The sequence below is a fragment of the Bactrocera latifrons genome, unplaced genomic scaffold (genome assembly GCF_001853355.1).
Source record: "Bactrocera latifrons isolate USDA-ARS-PBARC rearing strain unplaced genomic scaffold, ASM185335v1 scaffold_78, whole genome shotgun sequence".
Classification (NCBI taxonomy): Eukaryota; Metazoa; Arthropoda; class Insecta; order Diptera; family Tephritidae; genus Bactrocera; species Bactrocera latifrons.
In genome coordinates, this window is record NW_017537467.1 from 102,585 (window position 1) to 129,469 (window position 26,885).

The 26,885-nt window shown below is 39.5% G+C and overlaps 1 protein-coding gene and 1 long non-coding RNA gene across 5 annotated transcripts in view; one reads left to right on the forward strand and one right to left on the reverse strand.

The window, feature by feature from the left end:
* The window catches only part of LOC108976562, a 264,077-nt gene that overhangs the window by 32,664 nt on the left and 204,528 nt on the right, over positions 1-26,885 (reverse strand). For all 4 annotated transcript variants that reach the window (XM_018945761.1, XM_018945760.1, XM_018945756.1 and 1 more), the window contains 4 exons: positions 18,328-18,975; positions 4,233-5,152; positions 2,793-3,960; positions 2,652-2,694 (listed from right to left, as the gene is read on the reverse strand). In XM_018945761.1, coding sequence (XP_018801306.1) covers positions 2,652-2,694; positions 2,793-3,960; positions 4,233-5,152; positions 18,328-18,975 — 2,779 coding nt within the window. The remainder of the gene's footprint in view (positions 1-2,651; positions 2,695-2,792; positions 3,961-4,232; positions 5,153-18,327; positions 18,976-26,885) is intronic.
* Positions 5,460-5,834, forward strand: LOC108976565. Its single transcript, XR_001993961.1, has 2 exons — positions 5,460-5,575; positions 5,770-5,834. It is a non-coding gene; the product is annotated as an uncharacterized LOC108976565 (long non-coding RNA).

A 26,885-nucleotide genomic window follows, 5' to 3' on the forward strand; every position in this document is an offset into this window, starting at 1 on the left:
TCTTTCGTCTTTACTCTTCATTATCGCCTTTGATGAGCTAAGTCAACTTCTTTCTAATTATAAAAACATTGACCATCAAATGTACGCAGATGATGTACTAATATATACAAAGGTAAATGACACGACAGCTGTCCAAAACACCTTCATTGACATTCTCTMYAATATTTCATCTTGGTCCTCAATTTCAGGCGTACACATTTCTTTAGAAAAAACAAATCTTCTTCATATATGTCGCAAAAAGACACCATGCAACATTTCATTAAATGTTTGATAAGAGGCAAAAAGTGCTCCGAGACATTTCCTCCTTGGTCCATTAGTCCAATATCTTTTGAGAATGCCTTACTAAACTTGMCTAAACAAAGTACACCTAACGCAGTCTACCAAGCAAAGTTTGCATACATTCGCGATCAATATAGTACATCGAATTGGCGTTTTATCTTTACGGATGGATCCAAGACATCAGACCAYACCTCGTTGGCCGTTGTCGATAAAGATGGAGACGTAATATGCCAATGGCTGCTTGATCCGATGTGCACAATATTCACCGCCGAAGCCTTAGCTATTGATCTTGCTGTTGAGCATGCTAAAAAAAATAGAGGAAAATATTTGATWTGCAGTGACAGTAAATCATGCATTGCGGCAATTCAATCACATGCAAATTCCCACAAGATAATTTCATCAATCAGAAACTCCCTCATTGCGGCTGAAAATAAAATCAAGMTTATGTGGATCCCAGGCCAYGTGGGAATCTCAGGAAACGAACGAGCTGATACTGTCGCAAAAGAAGTTAGCAGATCCCCTACTCTAATGCTCGGCTTTTTAAGCAAGGGCGATTTGTACAGGCACATTAAGATAAAAAGAAAAAATCTGGAATTCTCGGACTGGGCATCGCAAAACCATCMCTACATTGGAATAAAYCCAAGGAGAATCACTCCAACTTACCCTGCAAATACGGCGAGCAACATCCTGAAGCCGTACATACGCCTAAGGCTTGGCCACACTATATTTAGCCACTCGCATCTTCTAACAAGGAGCGACCCATCTTGCTGCCCGCTTTGCAATGGCCCAAATACAGTTAAGCACCTAATTTCGCAATGTCCGAACACAAGGCAGACTGAGTGCTCTGGTAACAATTCGATAATGGAGGCACTATCTACACCCACACACGACAACATTATGTATATTTACAATTTCCTTAAAGATAATAACATCCTTAACCTAATTTAGCTTAGTTTAAGATATCATAGTTAAAATAACATATGTAATTATTTACTAGTACCACTATGAATTTAACCAACAAAACTTAGYATTAAAACGATGACTGAAAGCCTTGCAGCTAGTGTCATTTTAAAGTTTATGCTGTAATTTATTGCTTTGTAAACTGTTGTAAATAAAATAAATAAATAACTTCACAACCACAGTTGAAGTATTTAGGGGTAATATTGAACTAAAAACTGAAATTCAAGCAGCACTTGGCAAACATAGCAAATAAAGCAAATACGATTTATAACGCGTTATCAAGAATGATGGCAAATAGAGGCTGTGTGCGCTCCAGCCGCCGACTTCTAATCGCAAAAGCTATGAGCTCAGTTATACTATATGCAGCTCCAGTATGGATACAGGCACTAAACATAAAAGTGTATGCCAAACCAATAAATGCGGTGCATAGACTCACAGCAATAAGAGTAGCTAGTGGTTTCCGAATTATTTCTAGCGAAGCATCTAAAGTACTAGCTGGTATGCCACCCATAGACATCGAGGGTGACGAGCTCACTACATTTTATGAGCTATCAGCGTCAATTACAGAAATTCAAAGGAGAGAAGAGAGAAAGAAGAGAATAACTATATGGCAGCATCGGTGGCAAACCTCAGCTAAAGGACGGTGGACCCACAGACTTACCTTGGGACCTTGATTTCCACCTGACCCAAATATTAAGCGGGCATGGGTGCTTCAGAGGCTACATATCTATATAAATTTTAAAACGTCAGTCCGATTGTTCTCTGTGTACGGAGTCATTAGAAGAATCTGAGCACGTGTTCTTCCATTGTCCTCGGTTTCTAGACACAAGCGAAAAGTTAGAAACAGCACTAGGTGGTAGTTTAACGGTGGAAAGTTTGACTGCACTTATGTGTCAGTCCTCTGAGAAGTGGAAAGCTGTTCGCGAAGCGGCAACTTCCATCATGACAGTATTAAGACAGATACAACAGAATAGTCGTCAGTCCGTCTGTGCTATAGAGGAGACGTAAAATGTGTTGTCACTCCCAAGAAGTAATGCCTTATCTTCTGGTTCCGTGGGAGGGTCTTGAGTTGAGAGTAGGTTAGGTTTAGCGGATTAAAGTCCCGCACTCCAGCTTTCGATGCTTCCTCCTACTATAAAAAAATATAATAAAGGATAGCCGCTAGAAGTTTGTGGCATAAATCTGGAAATGAAATGTTTTTCACACGGTCGGTTATACGTGGCGTGTTCACTAGTTGGAAAACCATCTTCTCTGTACATTTACGCACCGGAGCAGAAGCCAAAAAATGTTGTTTATCAAGCTGCGTGACTTCTACTTTTTTCATTTCAAAACACATAATTTCACGCAGGGCAACGCCTGCGTGGTCAGCTAGTTGCTTAATAAAGTTGTTGTCCGTCAAATATTCGACTCACCTGCTAAGTAGCGATCACTTTGCGATCGTGAGTAGCGCAGCGCCTACAAATAAAGAAAACATTGGTTAAGATAGTAAACTGTGCTGTTTTTACTGTTTTTTGCGGAATTTTAATTAATTTCACACGGTATTTCCAACTCACCAACTTCTGCCCGGAAAAATCATCACGTCGCGTCTTCTCTTTTTTCAGCAGCAATGGCGCCGAGTTCGACTTGGTGGTCAGCTCTTGTATGCCTAGACTTTCATGTCCGCTGTGCAGAGAAGCGCTACTCGGCGAAGGCAATTCTGCAAAGAGTGTCGGCGATAGCAAAGACTGAAACGGTTCCTGACGTAGAGCCAGCGACAGCTGACCACGTTCTCTGCCACGTCCATGCAAATGTTGATGTATCTTACGCGTCAATGGATGATGCTGCTGCGGATGTTGATGTTGCAGTGGTGAGTACTGATAGTAGACCGCTGGTAGCGAAGAGGTATCCAATGAGTGGCTGCGACATTTCTGTGCTCGGCCACCACCACCACCTCTACCGCCATAAGGCATCATAATTGGTGTAGTCCCAGCACTGAGTTTGCGACGTAATACTACGTTGTTGCCACTAGCCGTTTCGTTAGCTGATGCGGATCCGTTACGACTGCCACCACCGCCACTGCCACTGGCGCTGCTCGCATCGCCATCGTTACATTCGCAGTCGCAATATGGACCAATTTCAAAATCATCGTGGCCCTCATCGTATTCATACGTTACATCGGATACACCTATACCGCCGTCATCTATGGCTTCAGCCGTTTCTAGCGTATTATTACTCTCAACGTTATCGTTGTCTTCTTGTCGTGTGCGTTGATGTTGACGATGACGTTGGCGTGTGGCGTGCAGAATTTGATGTTGTAGTTGTTGCAAATGTTGAACCTTGTGTTTTAGCTTGTCTGCTGGTGTGGTAGCTGTTGGTGGTTTATGCTGCTGACGCTGATCGTCAATATCATCGTGTGACTCATCGCCGCCATTGATGGTAATATCTTCATCACCACCATGAGGTTCATCGCATAGGCTGAGAACTTCTAAGAGGTCTGGATCATCGGAGGAAACTACTGAACCACTTTTCTGGAATTTCATTTTCCGTAGCGCATCTAAGCTACTAATCGATTCGTTGTCGTTTTGTTGAGTCTTCCAGTAGCAGATTTCTTTTGGTGGTGTCGCCGTGCCAATACCACTTTCATTATTGTCATTATCTAGACTGGAGGAGTCGAGCGATATGCCCGATTTCCCGGAGCTTAGCACGCCACAGGCTTCTTCACATGCCGAGGATGAAGTGGAACTGGAAGCACAAAAAGTAAAAATCACAATTTGTACAAAAGTATCCCGTACCTGTATACATATCTATGATTTCGGTACATCGTTATTATGACAAAAAATAATAGTACTGATACATTTTTATTTATAATGTAAGTGATCGTTCAAGTTTGTCAAATATTTCTGTTCCTCTTATATGGCACACCAATTTCAGTTGGAACCTAACAGTGCTTCCGCATTTTTGAAAATCTATCCTTCGGCTATTAAGTCTCAATAATTATCTTATTTGCTACTTACTTATTGTCTTCATCGACGGCGCCAACACTTCGCAATATTGACTCCTCAGACGTCCAGATCGTTGAAGTGGATCCTTTTTTGGTCACATCGCCGCCGTTTAACAACAAAGAGGACGTGGTGCCACCGCCATTACTCTTTGATGCTGATGAGGTCAATAATGTAGACGGTAAGAGCATAGTGTTGCCTAGCTTTGCCGTAGCTATTGCTGATGTTGGTGTTGTCATTGTCGCATGATTAATGCGCTCCCGTTTTGGTATTGCCAGCATTGCCGCCAAGCTACCGCTACTGTTAAAACCACTGTTGCTGCCTTTATCACCATTGCACAGCTGCTGCGCTAGCGGATGGTGGCTTTGGCTCTGACTCGAGCTTTCCTTCTGCGTCCAATGAGTTGTAGCGACGTTGCTGCCGAGCATTGTTTCCATATCGTTTTCCAATTGACGTTGTCGTCTATTTTTAAGTGATTCCTCATCGTTTTCTTGGGCGGTGGCGGCGTCACAGTCGTTTAATGTTGTCATTGCCATTGCTGGCCGACGGTGACCATTTGTCGTCGCCAATGCAGTCGCAGCTGCTGGTGTTGTCTCTTCAATTTTTAATATCGTCGCTGTTTTTGACGGGTTTGTATCTGTTGCCGCACTTGTTGCCTTCGACTCGTTGCTGTATTGTAAATTTGTCAAGTTATGATAATGCTGATGGTGTTGTTCAGTTGTGGCATTAAATGTTGCTAAACTGTTGCGCTTGCCGGCGCCGCAATTGTGGGCCGCTGGTTGTTTTTGGTGGTATTCTGTCGGTGCCGATAAAGTTCGCATATAGGCAACACTCGGCTTACCTGCAGTGCAAAGGCTTCCAGTGTTGTTGTCAGCGTTTATGCCATTATCGAGGCGTGCACAATCAAGGTTAAACGATTGCAAAGGAATGGTGGTCTGCGAATGGAAAAAGAATATGCATACATAAATATAATAAACAAAGAAGAATACACAACGAAAAGAAAACTAGTAAATTGAAGCGAATTATGCCTGCTGACGTCCCTTTGCTAGCTTGAAGGGGTAATATTGGACTAGTAGTTAATAATGCAAAAATCTTCGACAACGTCTACTTGAATAATGCCTTACGACACAGTCAATGTATTTTGTGCATGTCTTGCAACGCGTTACACGGAGAACTGCACATGACTTGTTGAATTGTTGGCAGTAGCGCAGTGCAGTTGTAAGTGACGTGGTGGAGTGATCTTCCGCTACTTTTAGAAAGACTGAACTTGTTGAAGGGCGCGGTGCTGCTGTCGCAAAATTAGTATTCTATTTTTTTCTGTTGTATAAGTGTGATCGGGATTATATGGCGTTAAAAAGGTTAGATTTTGTACTAAAAAAACTTTCAGACAGTAAATTGATGGTATGATTCGGTATTCTTAAAGCACCCGCCCAAGATTGACAGGAGAATATACACTACATTTTACAGTTTTCTTCTATAAATTAGAAAAAGCAAACCAGTCGGCCAGTGAAAAAGCCGATAGCTGATAATTTTGGTTTCATTAATCTTAAAGATGCACCACGCTCTGGAAAACTAATTGTAAAAAAATGGAAATCTTCGAATCCGAACATCATCAAAGCATCATCAAGCAAAACCCAATTTGGATTTAAGTGGTTCCAGGCTGCACACAAAAAGGAGGCCGATGTTCAGGTGACACACGAGTCAACGCAAGAAACTTAATGGACGAATTTCCATCTTTGATTTGCAACAAAATTAATCTATTTCTGAGGCGGATGGTTACTGGCAATGAAAAGTGGGTCACTCATAATAAGGAACAGGATAGAAACAAGGATTGGCGGTCAAAAAGTTTTTGATGTAAGTTTGGTGAGACTAGCAGGATATTATCTAGCATTAACTGCTGTACTACGGCCAAACTTTTAATTGGAATCTATGCTATCAACAATTGGAACTTCTGAAAGAAACAAACGCTCATAAGTAGACAATAGGAGATGAATTATGTTCCTTTCGGACATGGCCGGGCAACGAACATCCACCTTAAAATCATCAGTCAACATCGAATCATTCTTACTATGCTAACAAAATTCTTCAATGTAACAATGTAATGCAAAATAATAGAACTATACCTTACTAAAGACCTTCTCAATAGCAAAAATTATTTCAATTTCTTTTCATTTAATATGTGCGATTATAGTAGGGTGGTGTGGAGCGATCGTCATTGTTTCTATATTGACCTGGCTGTTGCAGTTTTGCGACTCAGATGAATTTGTTGCCTTTATTCCTCATTGCTGCAACACCATATTTGGACAACATACGCAATTGTCATTGTGTCGTGAAGACATGATAAAAATCAGAAGTGTCTGCAAGACAATGCAATACACCAGTGAGGCGGATACCTACGAAATTGCCAATGTGCAATTGATACCATTAGTTCGTGGTGATATCACGCTATCGTTGTCTTAGGCACTCTGGTTCAGATGCCACTCAAATGGTAATGCATTCAGTGGTGGCATGTACCACGTGCCAAGTGTAACACACATTTCTCATATATGTATATACGATGTTGCAAGCGTTTAGCTTTCTTCAATCACTTGCATTTCGGCGATGGTTGTCATTAAATCATTGAAATTAAGTTCAGTTGGGTTCTTCTTTGCAAATATTTTTTGTTTTCCTGTCGGCTATAGAAGTTGTGTCGCTTTAACGTTTTATTTCTTTCAATTGCTTGCAATGTAAAAACAATTGGCATAACGAACTTTCGGCCAGAGGATCGGCACGCATGTGTTTATATAAGCCAGGCTTGACATATAACATCTTCGCTGCCTTTGCAATAAAAACAACTTTACTGGAATCATACATACTTATATAAGTAAAATAGTTGTTTACAGCAGCTGCTTAAGTCGGTGCACTTCAGTGGCGCGTTGCGATTCTCACAATGCATAAAAGTGTCGAACAAAGAATTTTTTCAAATTTTGTATTTCTAACCGAATCGCTACGAATGTTGGAAAAGGTTCAGTTTTATCAAAAACACAAGCTACGAGTACTATAAAGCCTTCAAAGACGGTCGAGAGATCGCTGAAGACATGCCCCGTTCTGGGCGACTTTCGACCTCTTCAACTGATAATAATATTACAAAAGTGAAATATGTGGTCCTTGAAAATCGTCAGGCAAGTGTTAAAGAGATGTCGCTGAAGGAGCTGAAGACCATCTCAAAAAGTTGCTTGTGAAAAGTTTTACGAGGAATGTAAAAATAAATATTGCTAAATAATTTAATATGTTGCGCTTTATTTAGAATTTCCTAGTTTACAATGTATATACTAAAAGATAAACACACGATGCTGATCCCACAGTTTTGGTAATATCGATGAAATTTTTTGCACGTCATTTTTTCAAAGATACTGCTCATTTGTCAGAACTGCCGATATTGGACCACTATAGGGTAAAGCTGCCATATGAGCTAACCGATCAACCTCGTGTACTTGTATAGAATAATTTTAAATTCGACAAGGGTTCTCCTCGAAATTCGGCACATATTATTGTCCAAGGCAGCGCTTCTAGCTCCCAACAAATAGTTTAGATCCGATAAATATAGCACATAACTGTCACACAAACTGATCGAACACACTCAAGTTCTTGTATGGAAAACTTTTTTATTTGATAAGATATCTTTACAGTCGTTAAGGGTATTATAGCTTTGATGCAGCCGAGGTAAACTTGTTTTCTTGTTTTTATTAAATAATCGAAACAAAATTCGACTACTTTGCCTTACCAAAAGCATGTTAACAATGTGCACATGTTACAATTTGATCAGCAACCACAATTAAAATTAATTTTATTAGCTTTTGCTTCGAGGCAAACAACAATTTAAAAGCTACTATAAAAAGCAAATTAAATGCATGGGGATAAAAGCTGGTGATAATCAAAAGACCAATGAAAATCTGAATGACACAACAAAGCCAAAAGTAACAAGAACAAATTGAAATTATAATCGATAAACTAGATGAGCCGCGAACAAAATAAATAAAATATTTAAGAGCAAAAACATAAAAATACTTCAAACATAACAAAATATGTGAACCATCTTGTAGTTATGGAATTTGGTGCATTAAATGTTGTTAATACATAAAAGTTGCATACATGAACACGTATGTATGTAGAATTTTTTCGACGCATATAGCCGAGCCCACTGTTTAGATCAGTGACTTTAATAAACATGTTGTGTGCCACTTAAAAAGTCGTAAACGGCATTTGTGGGGCAATAACGCGTTCGAAAAAGAAATAAAAGTATATAAAACGATAAAAAGGATCGTTGTTAATGTTAAGGGTCAACTGAATGGATTAGGGAGCAGCGAAGTGCAGAGCAGAAAAGAAGCAAACGTCAAAAAATAAACATGAAATAAGCGATTGCTACCAATCAATAGTATTAAATGGGCGAAGTAGAGGCAACAGATGAACTGCAGTGTTTGTGCATCGGCCGTTTTTTATCATATGGGAAACTTATTTTGTTTATTTATTTATTTTTTATATTACTCACGCACTTTTTGTGTTCATCGATTTCTTGCTTATAAATTATTGATTAACAGCGGTTGATTGACCCAAATTGGTGACAGATATGCCTTGCATACCAAGAACGTTCCTCGAATGACTCAATTCAACCAAAAAACAAGAAAGAACGTTAACTTCGGTTGCACCGAAGCTAAATACCCTACACAGGTGCATTTCTGTTAGTAACTATGTGTTCACTTTGTATGGAAGCTATATGCTATAGTAATCCATTCTGAACAATTTTTATGGACATTATATTGTAGTAATCCAAATTTCGTGAAGATACCACGTCAAATGCCAAAGTTTTCTATACAGGCCCTTGATTCCTATCGTTCGGTTTGTATGGCAGCTGTATGATAGTGAGTCGATCTGAATAATTTCTTTTGATATTACATTATTTCTATAAAAAATAACTCATACTAAATTTCGTAAAGATATATCGTCAAATGAGGATGTTTCTCATGCAAGCTTTTGATTTCGATCATTCAGTTTGTATGGCAGCTATATGCTATAGTAATCCGATCTGAACAATTTCTTCGAAGATTAGATTATTTCTATGAACAATAACTCATATCAAGAAGATATATAAGATATATCGTCAAATATCATAGTTTTCCATACAAGAGCCTGGTTCGGATTGTTCAGTTTGTATGGTAGCTACATGCTATAGTTAACCGATCTAAACAATTTCTTTGGAGATGGCATTGTTGCCTCAAAAAATAATCTATACGAAATTTCGTGAATATATCTTGTCAAATGTGAAAGTTTTCCATACAAGAACTTGATTCCGATCGTTCAATTTGTATGGCAGCTATATGTTATATCGGCAGTTCCGACAAAGGAGCAGCTTCTTGAAGAGAAAATTACGTTTGCAAAATTTCAAAACGATATCTTAACAAGTGAGGAAAGGCTAAGTTCGGGTGTCACCGAACATTTTATACTCTCGCATGATAAAGTGATAATCGAGATTTCAGGCGTGGTTGTGAACCGATTTCACCCATATTTGGTACATGTCATCAGGATGTTAAGAAAATATAATATACCGAATTTCATTGCAATCGGTTGAGTACTTCCTGAGATATGGTTTTTGGTCCATAAGTGGGCGACGCCACGCCCATTTTCAATTTTTAAAAAAAGCCTGGATGCAGCTTCATTCTGACATTTCTTCCGTAAAATTTTGTGTTTCTGACGCACTTTTAGTGATTTTCAACATAACCTCTGTATGGGAGGTGGGCGTGGTTATTATCCGATTTCTTCCATTTTTGAACTGTATATGGAAATAAAAGAAACGACTCTGTACAGTTTGGTTGACATAGCTATAGTAGTTTTCGAGATATGTACAAAAAAGTTAGCAGGGGGCGGCGCCACGCCCACTTTTCCAAAAAAATTACGTCCAAATATACCCCTCCCTAATGCGATCCTTTGTGCCAAATTTCATTTTATTTATGGCTTAGTTATGACACTTTATAGGCTTTCGGTTTCCGCCATTTTGTGGGCGAGGCAGTGGGCCGATTTTGCCCATTTTCGAACTTAACCGTCTTATGGAGCCAAGAAATACGTGTTCCAAGTTTCATCATGATATCTCAATTTTTACTCAAGTTACAGCTTGCACGGACGGACGGACAGACGGACATCCGGATTTCAACTCTACTCGTCACCCTGATCACTTTGGTATAAACAACCGTTATGTGAACAAAACTATAATGCTCTCTTTAGCAACTTTGTTGCGAAAGTATAAAAACTGAGGGACTAGTTCGTATAAATACAGACTGACAGACGGACATGGCTAAATCGACTCAGCTCGACATACTGATCATTTGCATATAAACTTTATAGGTTTCCGACTCTTCCTTCTTGGTGTTACAAACTTCGTGACAGACTTAATATACCATGTTCAGGGTATAAAAAAGGAAATAACAAAAACAACTTCAATCCAATCAGCTGTCGACATTTTCCCATGGGAAGTAAAGGAATTGGTGTAATATCACAATTAGCACCGCCCAATCGCCATTTAAACTGGGATATGCAAATAAAGCTGACAACCATAAACAAATCAAAGCCGGTGCAGCCATCGTAAATGGGTAAACAAAAAGCACGAGGTAAACAAATCAACGTTTTTATTTGCCTCAGATATACAAACATACGTGCAGAATACGGTGTTCAATGTTCACACACACGCGCGATTGTAAACGAACCGCGGTACCCAGACTCGCCTTTGCGAGAGGAAATGGCAGGCAGAAATTCAGCGATCTACTTGCACTGCCAATAAACCGATGACCCTCGCCGTCTCAACAGCGTGGTGGTCACGCATGCCCTATGATAATACATGTAATTATCAAATCAAAACACTTAAACTGCTGGCATGCCTACCGTTTAGCAAAACGTCTTTGCCCTCAAGTATCTACCGATGTGCCACAGACGGCCGCGTACGATAAACGAGTATTGTGCCCAGTTTGAAAGGGCTTTGTGCGTGATTCTCAAGGCATGCGCAGGCATAAGAGTTAACTAAAAGGATTCCTGAAACAGCAGCGACGGATGTGAAGTCACTGCAAAGAAATTGATGACAAACAGACAATGATAAGAAGAGCGCATTCGTCTTGGCTGTTGGATCATTAAACAGCAATTCATCATGTGACCGGCAGTCACAGCGCATGGTCAGCTCTGCAGCAAACGTGCCGCGCTGCAACGCTAGCAACTGTGTTTTGATCAGCTGTTGGAATCACTTTCGCGGCGCAACAAGAATGAAGCATAAAAAAAGGAATATCCAAAAGTAACGAGCCCAGAAAAATTGAGCTACCCAAAAATCAGAACACGTTCTTGAGCAGACAAATTGGAGCATACGCAAGTGCGGATCGTGTCACTCGAAGTGTTTTCTTTTTAAATAACCTGTTCCGTTACATTGCGCTCTCGCGCTGAAGCATGTACACAAAGCGCGCATCCTTTGTGTGTCTGTAGGTTATGTGCATTTGCAATTTCTTTTGTTTTATAAAGATGCCTCCATGTTTCGTAACAAGGTTGGTTGGCCGGGCATTTGCGTGACAGCTGCGTGTGCTGCAATCAACTGACTTACTCAAACTTTTTTCTATAGGCAGTGGTTTCTTTACTCCGTTTTTATTTATTTATGTTTTGGACATGCTTGCAGGAAATTGCTGACCTAATTTAATTCGTTTCAATTTCTTTTTGCAAAAACATGCAAATGCCTTTTCAAAAATGCGTGTGTGTTTATTTATTATCACTCAAGCAAGTAATGCGCTCGTATTGGCGACATAGTGGTCAAATAAAGGCGGTTGAAAGTAAGATGCCACGGCTTTTTCCACATCCTCACATGCATGACTAGGCGTCTGTGATGACGCTGACACAAATTTTCAATTATTCTTTTAGTAAAGTGAAATCTTAATAAAATGTCTGACTGCCGCACTTTGACTTGATTTATGCGCACTGGTTTCATAAATCGATTAACAGAGGGTATGTGAAACAGGAGATTTATTGCAATCACAAGAGAGGTACGAGACAACACAAACAATAGTGACTGGTAAAAGAAGTAGGCTTTTCATAGACGCTTTGTTACTGTAAGTCAAAAATATAATTCTAAATGGCAACCAGCTAGCAATAGGCAACCTAGTAGTCAATCACAATTTTTGGTGTATTATATATTACTACCATCCTTTGTTATTGTATAAAAAAAAAAGCGAAATGCCAGCTATCCACGAAGTTTTGCGGATTTTGGAGCAGGAATACGTTGAATATCTTTAAAGGTAATAATTTTATTTATGAACAATGTTTACTTCGTTCTTTGACTTTTCCATTATGAAATATTTTAAAGATCAGACATTAGTGTGCTAAAACTGCCTTCTTCGATTTTGACAGTTAGTAGATAATATTTCTCATCCTCTAAAAAATCTAAATTAAATTAACTCGTAATTCCACTATGAACTTGGACATTATTTCAAATCTCCTAAACTAACTGATTTATATATCAGTAAACGTTATTATGTTCCTTTTCTATTATTTCGATCAATGCTGAAAATTACTTTAAAAAGATGCTTTTAAAAGCTTACATGGCATACTTAATACTGTTTTAATAGTCAAGGATAGTAGGCTGGTACCTATGCACATAAGAGGGGTTATAGAATACTAGAGTGATTACTGTGTCATGTATCCCGAAACTTTCCATTAACCGTTGTTAAAACTTAATTGTAGACTAACAATTGCTAAATTCTCATATTCATAATCGATACAGAATATAACCGATACATAATTAATAATAATTAGATTTAATATTTTCTATCGCCGCAGCAATTGCAACCCACTTCGCTTTTGTGTGTTAACTTTGGGGTCATTTGAGGCACAACAGAAGCTCTGACAGAGCGCCCATTAACTGCCAACATTCAATCAACACATTATCGGCATGCGATTGATTTTATATGATTGAAATCAGCGGAATGGAATGCGAGTGGTGGCGTACTCTGTGCACAAGAATAGCAGCATAGTGTTTGATTATTAGTGTAAACTCGGAATTTATGAAGTTATAAAATAAGTACAATTGCATGCCTCAGTATGATTGATTTAAGAGGCTATACTAGTGTAACGCATAAAAAATTAGGCGATTTTCGTGAATTTCAAAAACAAAAAAAAAAAACAAAAAAAAAATGTTTCGAACTTCTTTGTATATAATAAGATATATAAATAAAGCTGAGATTTTTTTTTTACCAAAATAATTAAAATATAACGGAGTTATATGCAGTCTTCGGAGGTGCCAAAAAAAAAGAGACCCCACTGCTGACATGATTTCGGCCGAATGAGTAGCTGAAACAAAAAAATTCTAAAAGTTTAATAAATTCAAAGCTATTTCCTTTACAATGACCTACGATCTTTAAAAATATCTAAAATTAACAAAATGGCGTAATATTGAAAAGAAAAATCGTTTTTTAGCTAAAAAAATTGTCGTTTTTTTAATGCCAAATTGGAATTATTTTGGAAGATGCATATTTTTGGAAATATAAACTATCGAATAAGCAAAACAGAAAAAATTTTAGGTTTTAAAATGTCACACTGGTATAGCCCCTTAAGAGACAAACCAATGTACAGCGTTGCAAGGGAGTTGAAGTGAATTCACTTGGAATAATACCCTTCCGATAAAATAGAGAATAGGGTTGAGACAAAAAAGAAAGTGCTGGCCAACAGGCGATGTTAATGCTCTTAAGTGTTATTTTTATAGTGATCTCAATTTGAGTGCAACGACAATGCCAACAACACCTACAACAACAAATGACATAACTGCCAGCTACACAAAGTCTTTAATTTGGAATTTATATGCAGTGCGGTTGAAAGTTTAAATTTTGAAATAGTTGAAAATGTGAGTTTTCTATGCTTATGCTCGACGTTTCGGGGGAAAACAGCGATAGAGAGAAACGTACAGCTGCGCGAACGCTACACTTCCTATGCTCCATGCTTCAACGAGTGCTAGGTTGTTGTCTGCCCTAGGCGCCTTTCGAGTTGATCACCATTTTATCGTAAGAACGTTGACAGGCGTTTGGCTTTGTTTACACATTTCAGTAGTTTTTAGATAAACTGAGGGTATACAATGTTTCTGTTCATAGGTCTGTAGTGGCGAGCAACAGTAGTTCTTCTATTTACTTTCATTGTTTTTCGCTTTGAGCTTCTCTTGTAAACTTATGTGTACCACATTAGCTTCTAGCTTGCAACACTTGGCCTTATGACATATATGGTTTATATTTATATTTTTTTATTTTAAAATATAATGCGTATTTTAGTTGCGTCTTCCATATGCCAACGATAATAATGAATATGTGAAATGACAGCGCCCACAAAAAGTTAATTTTAATCAAGAAACACCTGCTTTACAGATATACCGTTTCGGTACATCTATGAATTTACTTTTTAGATATGTTAGGGAACCAAGTCTGTTCGAGTTGGTCTTAGTAATTCAGTAATAATTATGTATATTGAAAATTACTTTGGCATAGTATATATGATAAATATACCATAAAGTTTCTTCTTTAAGCATAGAAGGAATTGAGTGATCTGGTATTTAGGATCTTGAAATATGTAGTGGAATTAACAAGATACAGTGTGAGAGATGAGTGCTGGTTTAGATGGATATCTTCCACGGCAGTCAATGTTATAACCTAAAAGGAGTTAGGCCCTTATGGTATAAATGGTAGAACGCTGTAGTTGGGACTTACTCGGAGCATTGCGACCCTAAAGATCGCTTACAGTATTTCGATTTATTCAATCAATTCACAAATATGATGATGTTCAAAGTTTTTTCCCATATTTTCTATCTCAAGTCAAAACTCCTCTCAAACTTAAAGCTGCAAAATTCGTCTTGGAATAAATTCAAAACCTTTGAGTACTCTGCGGACATGCTTTGAGCTCCGTTGGTCATTCAAATTTACTTAAGCTATTTTGTTTTGTCAAATAATAAAGTGAATAATAAAAAAAAATAACTCGTCTTGTCCTCTCACTGAGAAGAGCCACGCCAAGTCGTATCCACGAACAAACGTTTGTCAATGTAGGTTGTCTTTTATATTTCGGGATTCGAGAACAAAAATCAATTTTAATCATCGAAAATGGCTTTTCAAACTATTCTACATTGAGTGTCAAAAAACGTTGAACTCGTACTTTTTCTTTACGAGCGGAAAAAAGGAAGTAATTCGGTGACAGGGAAAGACTTTACAAAGAATTACTCATCAAATCGATGTTTTGAGAACTCAAAGTGCTGTTGTTTGAGTCGATGTGTGAAAGCTAGCAATGTCGTGATGAAGAGTGATCCGTTTTCGGAGAGTGGTTTCCCTTATTTCACGAAAGACAACTGGCGAACAAATAGTTGCATACTTCGCTGAATTTACTGTTCTGCGTTGTTCCAGATGTACGGTTGCGCCTTGTCTACTGTTTCCAAAAAACTTCGTGTGCGACCTACTTTTGCTAGGTTCAGCTCATCTTGAAACACCCATACAGTCGAATGCTGTTTAATTTAGGACTCATACATGCAAGTCCTCGATCAATTACCTGTCACGACGTCATAGACGTGTTTCGAAGCACCGCTATCAGATTTGGCTAACATTTCTCTCGGCCAATCGATCGGAACATTTTTTGAGGGTTTGACAACTGTGTAGGATCCAATTGTTGTTCATGCGATATTGAATGATTGTTAATCCCACTAGGGAACATCAACAATAGTTACCGGAACAGCATCTGGTTTTGGACGATATTTCAAAATTCGTCATAGAGTGATCTACGATTGAGTTCACCAGACCACCGATTAACACTGGTCAGTGATGACGTTTCATCGTCAGACATTGATATAAGCACTTTTGATGAGTTGCAATAAATAATCGCGGGAAAAGTTCGCGATTTAACTTCATTTTTTTGAATAAACAATGCATCGACTAACGTCTGGTAAACAATACAAACTCCGCTCGTATGTCGAAACGTCCTGATTATGCGTACCATAAAAAATGTCAATACAATTGTGAGTTTCCAGATTGCAAAATTAGTGTTGCTAAGTCCCGAAATATAAAAGGCAACCTACGTAGCTATTGTAAAAAACTAGCCTTTCAGCGACAGATCCAAAACATGACCCGAACACACTGTGCAACAAAACAACAAAAAAAAAAAAAAATAAATAAATAAACATCAACACATACTTAAGCGAAGAGAAAATCTTGAATTCAAAGATCAAACCAAATGCAAGTAACATGAACAAAAATCGTAAATTGGTGGAAAATGTTATGAGGATAATAAAAATCTAATCTAGCACAATTCAACCTGAAAAAATCACACACACACGAGTTTGTGTAGACTGCATCAGGCAGGTTGCTCTCATTATTGCATCTACTTGTGGCACACAAAACATCATGGGTTTTCGACTCGAAAAACGTATGAAAATAGCGCTCAGTGCGAATAAAGTGCCAATAAGTTACAAACAACAAACATGCGCCGGCGACAAGCAACAAGTAATAAGTAACAATAGCAAACGCTGTTGCAACGGGGGACGTTTTAGCCTCCCTACTCAGCATGTCGCGGGGCACCGTGTAATCTCCAGCATTCATTATTGATGCTATTTGTGACTAAAATCAGTAGACGGAGGCAAACTTTGGCTGGCAACAAGCATCGATGGCACCACTAAAGCAACTGCATTAGCAGCAAGTCCACCGCATAAATACATCCATGCAGACCGCTCCGAAACGTGCCAGTGCAATTTTTTACCTTTGCTTTGATTTCGGCTACCCTCTGCGATTTTTCCTTCTACACGCATTGTCTTTTATTTTACCAATTGTTTGGGCGCATTGCAATATTTTCTTCTTCCTCGCCCGCCATCTCTGTCGTTCTGTCGCTTGCATGGGTTCGCATGCAAAAGGTGCTTGAATTTATGAAACCGATCGCAAAATTACCATAAATTTTTAATTCGTACCACGGTGATGTCACTTAAGTGCGCTACAACAGCGCGACCTTAACTTACTCGCGGCGGCGTGACGGGCTCCCGTATTGCCGTATCAATAAGCGGCCGTGACGTACCTCCTTACCGATGCACAACAGTTGCTACTCCTCTGTATTGTTACTGTGCTACATGTAATGTGAGTTTGTGGAGACATAACTTAGTCCCGAATTGCGAGGCAGCTGCACACTGTCGCGAACGTGTGCCCAAACATGTGTTTACATCAAGATAACAGTGGAAACCGTTAGAGTTAATGGCGTTCACCTGCATTCGAAGGCTATCAGTTCAACAAAAAATGTGCTCGTAAATATCGTAAATATGCATCGAATCAGACGTTAGTCGATGCAAGCCAATTTTGATTGTCTAGCTCAGCACACCGTACATTAGCTGATAAAACCTCATTTCGGTATGGTGGATTTAATTGATGCTTAACGGGTTGAAGACAAAGTGTCTGCATTTTCCGTTGCAAAATGCTTTTAAAGCAATTGACTGCATTTCCTCTTTGGATTGTAATGATTTCAATTAAAAGGACTAGCCTTTCGTTCAAAAAATAAATTAATTCCAAAAACTTATAGTGTTATTTTAGACTTTTTTTTTAACTTTTAGCGGGAAATTCTCCGCTATCTTCTTGCTGAACTTAACGGCCGACATATCATCTATTAACTACTTGCTCAATCGTAAGATCGGTGTTGAGGTTTTAGCCGGCATGCGAAACGGTAACACACGATACGAATGCCAGTTGTAGAAGTTGTTTGTAAGGAGATTCCCTCAATATTTGCTTTGTGCCAATAATTTTTTCAGGGCTAATCGCCTCGGATCTTATTCCTTAAGATAAGCAAAAAATACTGCGAATTATATTTAAAATTATTAAGCAGATATTTGACTGGTTAACCAAGAAACTTTTCGCAACATGCTATGCTACAATAAGAGTTTTCTGGCTTTACAAACGAGCGTCTTTAGCAGCGAAGATATGCTCCCCAATTTGAGGATCGGCATAGAGCCTAAAATAAACTATTCGGGATCTTTTAAGAAATAACAAATCCAGAAGAGAAATATGGATAATCATAACTGAAAGCAATATTAGAATAAACCATCCATTTTTGTACATACGTGTTTCTCTGGTCGCAATAGCATTAATCCGTTGGATATCCAGTTTTCGGCACGTTCAGCTGCAAATCGCCCATAACGGCTCTGAATGGCAGCCGTGGCAGCTGCGGATAGTAATTGAGGTGAAGTCTTCGAAGTTGGCGATGAACAGGCGCTTAGAGAAAGTGGACGAGTCGATGACATCAAATTATCCAAATCCCGTAAAAATTTATTTGCCCAAATATTCACATCCTCCTGAGTGGTGACTATGGTGGAGTAATCTTCATTGCTGCCAGCGGCACTAGAGCTAGAGTTATCTTCGTCCTGGTTGTTTTCAGAAGACTGGTTGGTGGGGACGAGAGGTGGCGGCGGTAAAGCTTTGAGTTCGGTTGTAGTGCGAAAGCGAGGCGTGTAACCCGTTGTGGATGTCATTGAAAGTTTGCTGTCATTGTCCACACTTGTCGCATGCTGGCTTGCAATTTCTGCAGTGTTAGTGTTAGTCGCTTCTGATGCCGCGTCAACTACATCACACTGGGATAGTCCGTTATCGCTGCTATGGTAGTTATTAATAACAACAGCATCATTAGGGTATGTTTTACTTTGGTTGCACTGCTGCATTTGCTGCTCGCGTTGTCTGGCGCGACGTTCCTCAAATACTTCATTGATTTCGTGCTGCAAAAAATGTTAAAATGTTAAAAATGTTGTTTTTATTTTTATATGGAAATATAAAGAAATAATTATTAATATTGTTATTATTCTTAAATTATTTGCAACATTTGATAGCTCATGTAAATACACGATTACACCCTTTAACTAATTTCAGTTGGAAGTATAATTTTTTACTATTACTCTTTTAATTGAAATCATGTTTCGAGATTGGCTAGCCTCCATCTACTCAATTGAAATTCTTTCCCTTCCATTTTTCAACTGTAATTGATTGCCATCTTAATCTGGAAGCAATATATCCACATACGAAAAAAAAAATCCAAAGCTCAATTCCCATTGCTGGCTTGATCGGATCAGATTGCCGCTTTTTCGACAAAATGCTTGTTCGCAGTCAAGACTGAGGCACTAGCAGAGTTCGATACAGTGGTTCATTTATAATAATGCAGTAGATATCTGCAGAAAATAAATTAGAACGTCGCGACTGAGTAGACAAGCCAATAGTAACACAAAACTATGACAATAAAATAGCACTGCAGTTCAAAAGATTGCAAAAGATAAGCATCCGCCAACCGGTAATGGCTTGGCAACAAAAGGAGGGAACAGTGGTGTATCGTCATTGATTATTAGGTGTATTACTTAATTTAAAGCGAGTGAACAGGTTCTGCCTCCTTGCTGCCAGCTTTTGTATCATCACTGCAGTGTTAGCCAATGCATTCTCCATGAAGTAGCGATTGTAGGCATGAAAGCCCTCTAAACCTTTACCCCACAATTCCGATCCTAGATTAGAGCGTAATAAATTTACGAGTGCCCCAGACAATAAAGCGTCCAGAAATAAAATGAAGCCGAAATGGAGAAGAAGCAAGCTCATTGAAAGAAAGTAACCCATAACAAGCAACTCGCACTTTGGTCCCCAACGCGGTTCCAGTTAGTTTTTTGTTTTATCGGCATTTGATTGGCCTGAAAGCGCCTCCTTGTGTCTTGTTATTAACCTTTTCTTCGCGACCCTGTCCGGTTGAATTCAGCGCCTCATTTGTCTTGCACCAGGACGTGATTAATTTATGTGGTGCAAGATATTTCAAATTTCTTCAGTAGTTTTATTTGAGTCACTGATTGGTGGCAACGCGCCTTTCGTAGTTGATGTGCCGCTACTTTTAGTGCCGTCCAGACGACAAGCTCACCACCAACTACACATACACATTTTATACTATATGAATGAGTGCTTATGAAAGACCTCAAAATGTCGGAAATGGTTATTTCAAACGCTGCAATTTGCTTTCGAATTCTGTGCGCTTGATCTCTATGAATGTACAGACTTACTATATTTCAACATACTACATTTTGTGTAGTAATGTCGACTGAGTGCACAAACAGCCTTGATTTGAGGAGAGCATAATTTTTAAATCAGAATTTTGCATTCGGTTTGATATTAAACTAATTTATATTTTTATTCTAAATTTTCTTTTGGAATATTAATAGGATTTCTAGTAAAATTATACTCCTTCGGGCCTTTAATACAAATACTACATCCGCAACTTTAAACAGTAGATTATTGGCACGCAGTCACACATGCAACATAAAAGCCAACAGCAGTACACATATTTAATTTCACGCATTCATGAACACTGCAAACAAATGGCAACTCAGCAGTCGCGTCGGTGACCATGGTGGCCACAACACTCGCTTAGTGAACGCAGAAGTTATTCGCCCGACCATCGAACCGGCAAAGTAACATCAGCGCTCCAAACAATGCCGCAGTCCCCAAAGCGCACCTACGCCTGGGTGGGCTGCTGGTCACTTCTTGGCCAATTCCCCAATAGACCGCCGCGATCCAAATCGACGCTGGTGCATCCGCTATCGATACTGATATAAAAGCGAGTCAAAGATGTTCAGCAACTTTCAGTTTCTGTCAAAGACGCTTGGAACCACCACGTTGTGCGCGTTAGTGGTACTCGAAAAAGATAACCGGGTACACAAATTGTGTCGAAATAAACAAGAACGCCAAGTAACATTCAACAAAGGAAGTAAAAAACAGAAATTAAACAGCCCAATATCGGGTTTTTTCTTTGATTTCAATTGTTCGCCGCCGTGTATGAATGTGTGTGTTTGCAAGAGGTAGCCGAAAACCGAGAAACGGCATGAAGATCACGCTTCCCGTGCTTGTCGCCACGTTTACAATTTATTGCGGTGCAACGGTTTTATCTTTGCCACCATCGCTTATCGCCACTGCGGCATCCTTGGCACGGCAGCATGTTCGCCAAACACGAGACAGCCGCGGAAGCGCTACCATAACAGCTGATGCCACCACGATTCCCTTACCACAGCAGCATACTTATGCCGTTGCAAATCCGCAGCCACTCCAATGGCAGGTGGTGCGCCCGAAGAAGGATGCAACCGGATTTCGTTTAGACGGCGGCAATGTTGCCACAAATGGCTACACTAGCACAAACACCAACAGCGATGATATTCTGGGCCTTTCCAGCATGGATAACAACAACAATGCTGATATTAAATTGACGCACCCCTTCAAAGTTAGCGGCAATCTGGCAGATGGTAAGGATGCATACAATCTAAATGCGCTGTTGGCAGGTGCCGCTGAAAGCTTGAAATGGAAAAGTGAGAATGCGCAACAAGCCCACCGAAAACCGCAACAACAACCACGATCAGCCCAATTGTGGCGTATACAAGCACCGCGTATACGCGCCATGCAGATGAAAGAATTCTTTACGCCGCTCAAGTACTGGGCGCACCATTGCCAACCGCCCGAACACAACTGTCCGGAGGAGTACTACCGAGCGTTGCTCGCTGACAGGTGAGCAGCGCAAAGTAAAAATGAAAGCAGCGGTTTTAACGTGCTACTCGCTAATTGGATCTGTTTTGTTGTTATGATTTTGGCTGCAAAAAGTAAAAATCAGCGTGCAATATATAATTCCTGTGAGGAAAACAAATAATACCGCTTCAAGGTTGCAGTGAAAGTGTTTCATAACTCTCATGGTTTCCCTTTCTTTTTCAATATTTTCGCTAAAACCATAAAGTGTTGGTATGGATATTTCGATATCCGTGCTAGGTTGGCGCCCGAACGTCCGTCTCAGATTGCTGGTTGACATTCGCATACGTTTTTGTTTAGTAATTATCCTTAATTGATACTTGTCGAGTGTTGGACTTGCTACATCACTGTACTTTTCCTGGCATACATATGCGTAGGTACAGTTTTGCAGTTGTACTGAATAATAATTTTTTGTAAAACACAGAAATTTCGAAATTTACAAGTAGAAAAGTTTATCCTTCAAGAAGTAAGATTAGGCGTGAGTGACTGATAAGATATAAAAACTTGTATGGCAGGTTGATTTCCTGTCTCTCCCGTCTCTTCTTTTCGCTACGTGGCGCCAATTGGATATTCCAAGCGTAGCCAGGTCCTTCTCCACTTGATCCTTCCAACGTAGTGGAGGTCTTCCTCTTCCTCTGCTTCCCCCGACGGGTACAGCGTCGAATACTTTCAGAGCTGGATTGTTTTCGTCTATTCGGACAACATGTCCTAGCCAGCGCAGCCGCAATCTTTTAATTCGCTAACTATGTCAATGTCGTCGTATAAATAAATCGTCGACCATAAATTTTTCGCAGATTTTTCTCTCGAAAACTCGCAACGTCGGCTCATCAGTTGTTGTCATCGTCCAAGCGTCTGCACCATATAGCAGGACAGGAATTATGAGTGATTTATCGTGTTTGGTTTTTGATCGTCGAGAGAGGACTTCACTTCTCAACCTCTTGGCAAGAGGTATCCTGCGTTGGAATTCCAGGCTGACATTGGTGGTGGTGTTGACGCTTTTTCCAAGATAGCCTAACTTATTCACGACTTCAAAGTTATGACTGTCAACAGTGACGTGAGAGCCAAGTCGGGAGTGCGACGCCTGTTTGCTTGACGACAGGAGATATTTCGTCTTGCGCTCGTTCACTGCGAGACCCATTTGTTTTGTTTCCTTGTACAGTGTGCAGTCTACGCCAGCAGCTGTACACTCTTATAGAAGATGGTACCTTCTCTATTTAGTTCTGCAGCTCGAATTATTTTCTCCAGAAGCAGGTATCGAACGGCTGGGAGAGGTCCTTCCCGATTCTAACGGGGCTTTTGGTGTTGCTCAACGTCAGTTTACACAGCCGTATTAGTTTTGCGGGGATACCAAATTCAGACATGGCGGCATAAAGGCAGAAGCTTTGAAATAGATGAAGAGGTGGTGTGTGTGGTCTAAAGCCACACTGATAAGGTCCAATCAGTTTGTTGACGGTGGGCTTTAATCTTTCACACAATACGCTCGTAGAACCCATGGTAGTTGGCGCAGATTGTGGGGTCTCCCTTTTTGTGGATAGGGTATAGCACACTTAAATTTCAATCGTTGGGCATGTTTTCGTCCGACTATATTTTACAAGGAAGATGATGCATGCTCCTTATCAGTTCTTCGCCGTCGTGTTTGAATAGCTCGGCCGGCAATCCATCGGACCCCGCCACTTTGTTGTTCTTCAGGCGGCTAATTGCTATTCGAACTTCTTCCTGGTCGGGCAATGGAACGTCTGCTCCATCATCATCGAGTGGAGAATCGGGTTCGCCTTCTCCCGGCGGTGTGCGTTCACTGCCATTCAGAGGGCTGGAGAAGTGTTCCCTCCATAATTTAAGTATGCTCTGGGCATCGGTGACTACATCACCTTTGGGGTTTTTACAAGAGTATGCTCCGGTCTTGAAATCTTCTGCAAGCCGACGCTTTTTTTCTTAGAATTTTCGAGCATTACCCCTGTCGGTCAGCTTATCAAGCTCTTCGTACTCACGCATTTCGGCCTCTTTCGTCTTCTGTCTCCAAATTCATCTCGCTTCCCTCTTCAACTCTCAATATCTATCCCATCCTGCACGAGTTGTGGTCGATCGTAACGTTGCGAGGTAGGCAGCCTGTTTTCACTCCGCTGCGACACGGCACTCCTCGTCGTACCAACTTTCCGAAAACCAATGGTTTCGGGCCTCAACCCATTTGGGGATGTTTCCTCGTGGAGGCTGAATTAGCCGACCGTAGTGCCAAAGATACCTTCTTTGCCCACCCACCTTCCCAATTAAGAGACCGAACATTCCAGGTGCATGCCCTCAATTCGTCCTTATTTCATTTTCCATGGTCGTCATCAAAAAGGGGGTCTCCCATTATAGGCTGGTTGTTACTGTTCATTGGGAGTGTTTTTTTTACGTGGCGGGTCCCAAACCAAGCGCACAACCGTATGTAGGGGATATATTATAGGATACTTGGGCAAAGACTGGAAGCCGTGAGCTGCTCGAGTCATATGTAAAGTAATCGTTTCTGGCCACTCCCAATTGAATGACGATCAGAGAACTTTCCCCACTTGCGTGAACTTCTACTAATGACTCCATCCTCCTTTTTTTCTGATTGCATTTATCATCCTTATTAACACAAGAGTAAAAAAAGATGTTCATATGTATATTACTGACGTACTTTTTTTTTCAAAAAGTACTCCTATACCTTTAACTCTGCATTAATGCCACCATCCAGTACTTTACGACCGAATATTATGTGCTGTACTTTGCGAACTGTTTGACCGCTACTGTTCGGCTGTGTTTATATGCGAGCGCTCCCAACCGAAATTGAAATGAAATTTCACTTCATTCATTAAACACAACTTTATCAAAACCTACATATCTTTGTATTTATATAAGTCCATTTGTCCGTCTATAACTGCGAGATTTTATTTGTGAAACACTGGTAATGTTTACTTGTAGCTCGCTCCTTCGATGAAGTCATTCGAGAATTTGAGATTATCGCCAGGCGTTATCGTTTGTAATTTTTTCGCAGCATATAATTTAATATTTTTTTTTTTTTAAATTTTTTGAGTGTTGAGGAGTTGTCGATAAATTATCGCAACGAACGAGTTTTTGTATTGTAACGCCGAATCACAAATCCCGCAAAAGAGGTAAAAAACGAGACTGCCCACATTTCTCAAAAAATGCCTACAATAACAACAAATCTTATCATCTGCCCAATTATAGTTTTTAACATAACTGAATTAACTATAAATGCGATGTATCAATGTTGGGCCGCAACAGCGCGGCAAGTAAAGCAAACCTCCGTCAGGAAAGTGGGACAGTGTTACGGCTGCACTTGTTGCATTTACATGTTAAAAATTTAATAAATCATTTTTGAATATTTGAAATTAATATCGAAAGGTTAGCTGTCCAAACACTACACCACTGACATTCTTTTGTGAATTCGCTTTCCTTTAATGCGTCAGCACCAGCGGAAAGAGGCTTCGCTCTCACAGAATCTACACAATTCACATCAGTCCATTAACTGGTCTTAAGCAGCAAGTTAAAAATATTCATATCATATTTAAAACACATATGGTAGGGGACTTGAAGGATTAACTATCTCTGCATGCATAGTATTAAAAACAACACCCAAATCAATACGCAGTGTAAGTGATTCGTTAATACATATGTATGTATGTACTTACACAGTTAATATACAAATAAATGTAAAAGATAATATACAATTAATAATCATAGAATTTGTTGGATCTTTACTAGTCAAAGGAGGCTTTAAATTAGTTCAGAATAATGAGACGTGAATATCACAATTTACAAAGAATTTAGATGTGCCTAAATATTGTAATAGAAATAGGTCTCAGGACTTTGGAATGATGTTACAGTAATTTCTACTAATCCATTGTGTATTTGCACTACTACTTTCCACTACTACTTTCCAAAAAATTAAATCAATTAGCATAAATGTTTTTAGAACAATCGCATCTTCTACTAAAATCTGCTTGGGACTATAAACCAAATTTAATAGCAAGAAATCAATTCACCTTATGTAAACTAATCAATCTATTACTTTGTTCTAGCATATCAATGATTTCGTAGTTATTGTACTTACTTAACTTAGCTGAAACATTTACCTCTTTAATGTAGGAACTGCTTTTATTTGTGGTTTGGAAATATATTAAATTGGTATTAACAATTTTCTACCCTTGCAACATGTTGCTACAAAGTTAATTTATTTTTTTTTCGCTTAAATCGACTAAAACTAATTGAAATAGATATACATTTATGTAGATATAAATGAACAAGATGACGAGACGAGTTGAAATCCTGATATTTGTCTGTCAGTCCGCCAGTCCGTCCGTCTCTCAGTCTATTTTTGTCAGCCGTACTTTGAGCAAAAACTGAGATTTCTTAATGAAACTTGGTCGCAAAAAAGAGAGAAAAAAGTTCGTAGATGGGCATAATCGGACCACTGTCTCGTCCACAAGACGCCATTAAACGAAAATTTATAAATTGCCAATTATAAAATCTATAAATACCGGCATTGACCCATTTCCAATTTTTAGCGAAGACATTTTTGTTCGTATCCCAAAATTGAGGCGGAATTGAAGGCTGATATGTCGAAAGGATTAACGCGAAAAGTCAATACAACATCAATTGTTCCAGCAATTGTAATTGCAAATGAAGTTGAACCGCGTACATTAATCAATAACAGCCGAAGGTAGTAACAATCGCCGTTTTTCGGTTGGATTCTGTAAATTCGTCCTAATGCATTAGTTGATAACACATCTGGATGTCAATCTACTGGTTGGCCCTGCTTCCTGCGTAACTATTTCTTCGATCAAAGCATTTCCGAATAGAGCAATGTTCTCGCAAACAGATCACTGACGAAAGTTGAGAAAAAACTCGTTATTCCAACATTGATATGAGTTTTGAATGTGAATTAGACAGTAAATGGTATTCACTCTTCTAAATTGAATGTTGAATGTTCTGCCGTCTCTGGTGAGAGAATATCCATGATTTCTAGTTTATGTTTCCGAAATAAAAGCACGTGGATAGTGTTTCGTGCATTTAGTGTCAGACGTACAATCGAAGTGGGATTGTGGTGTCC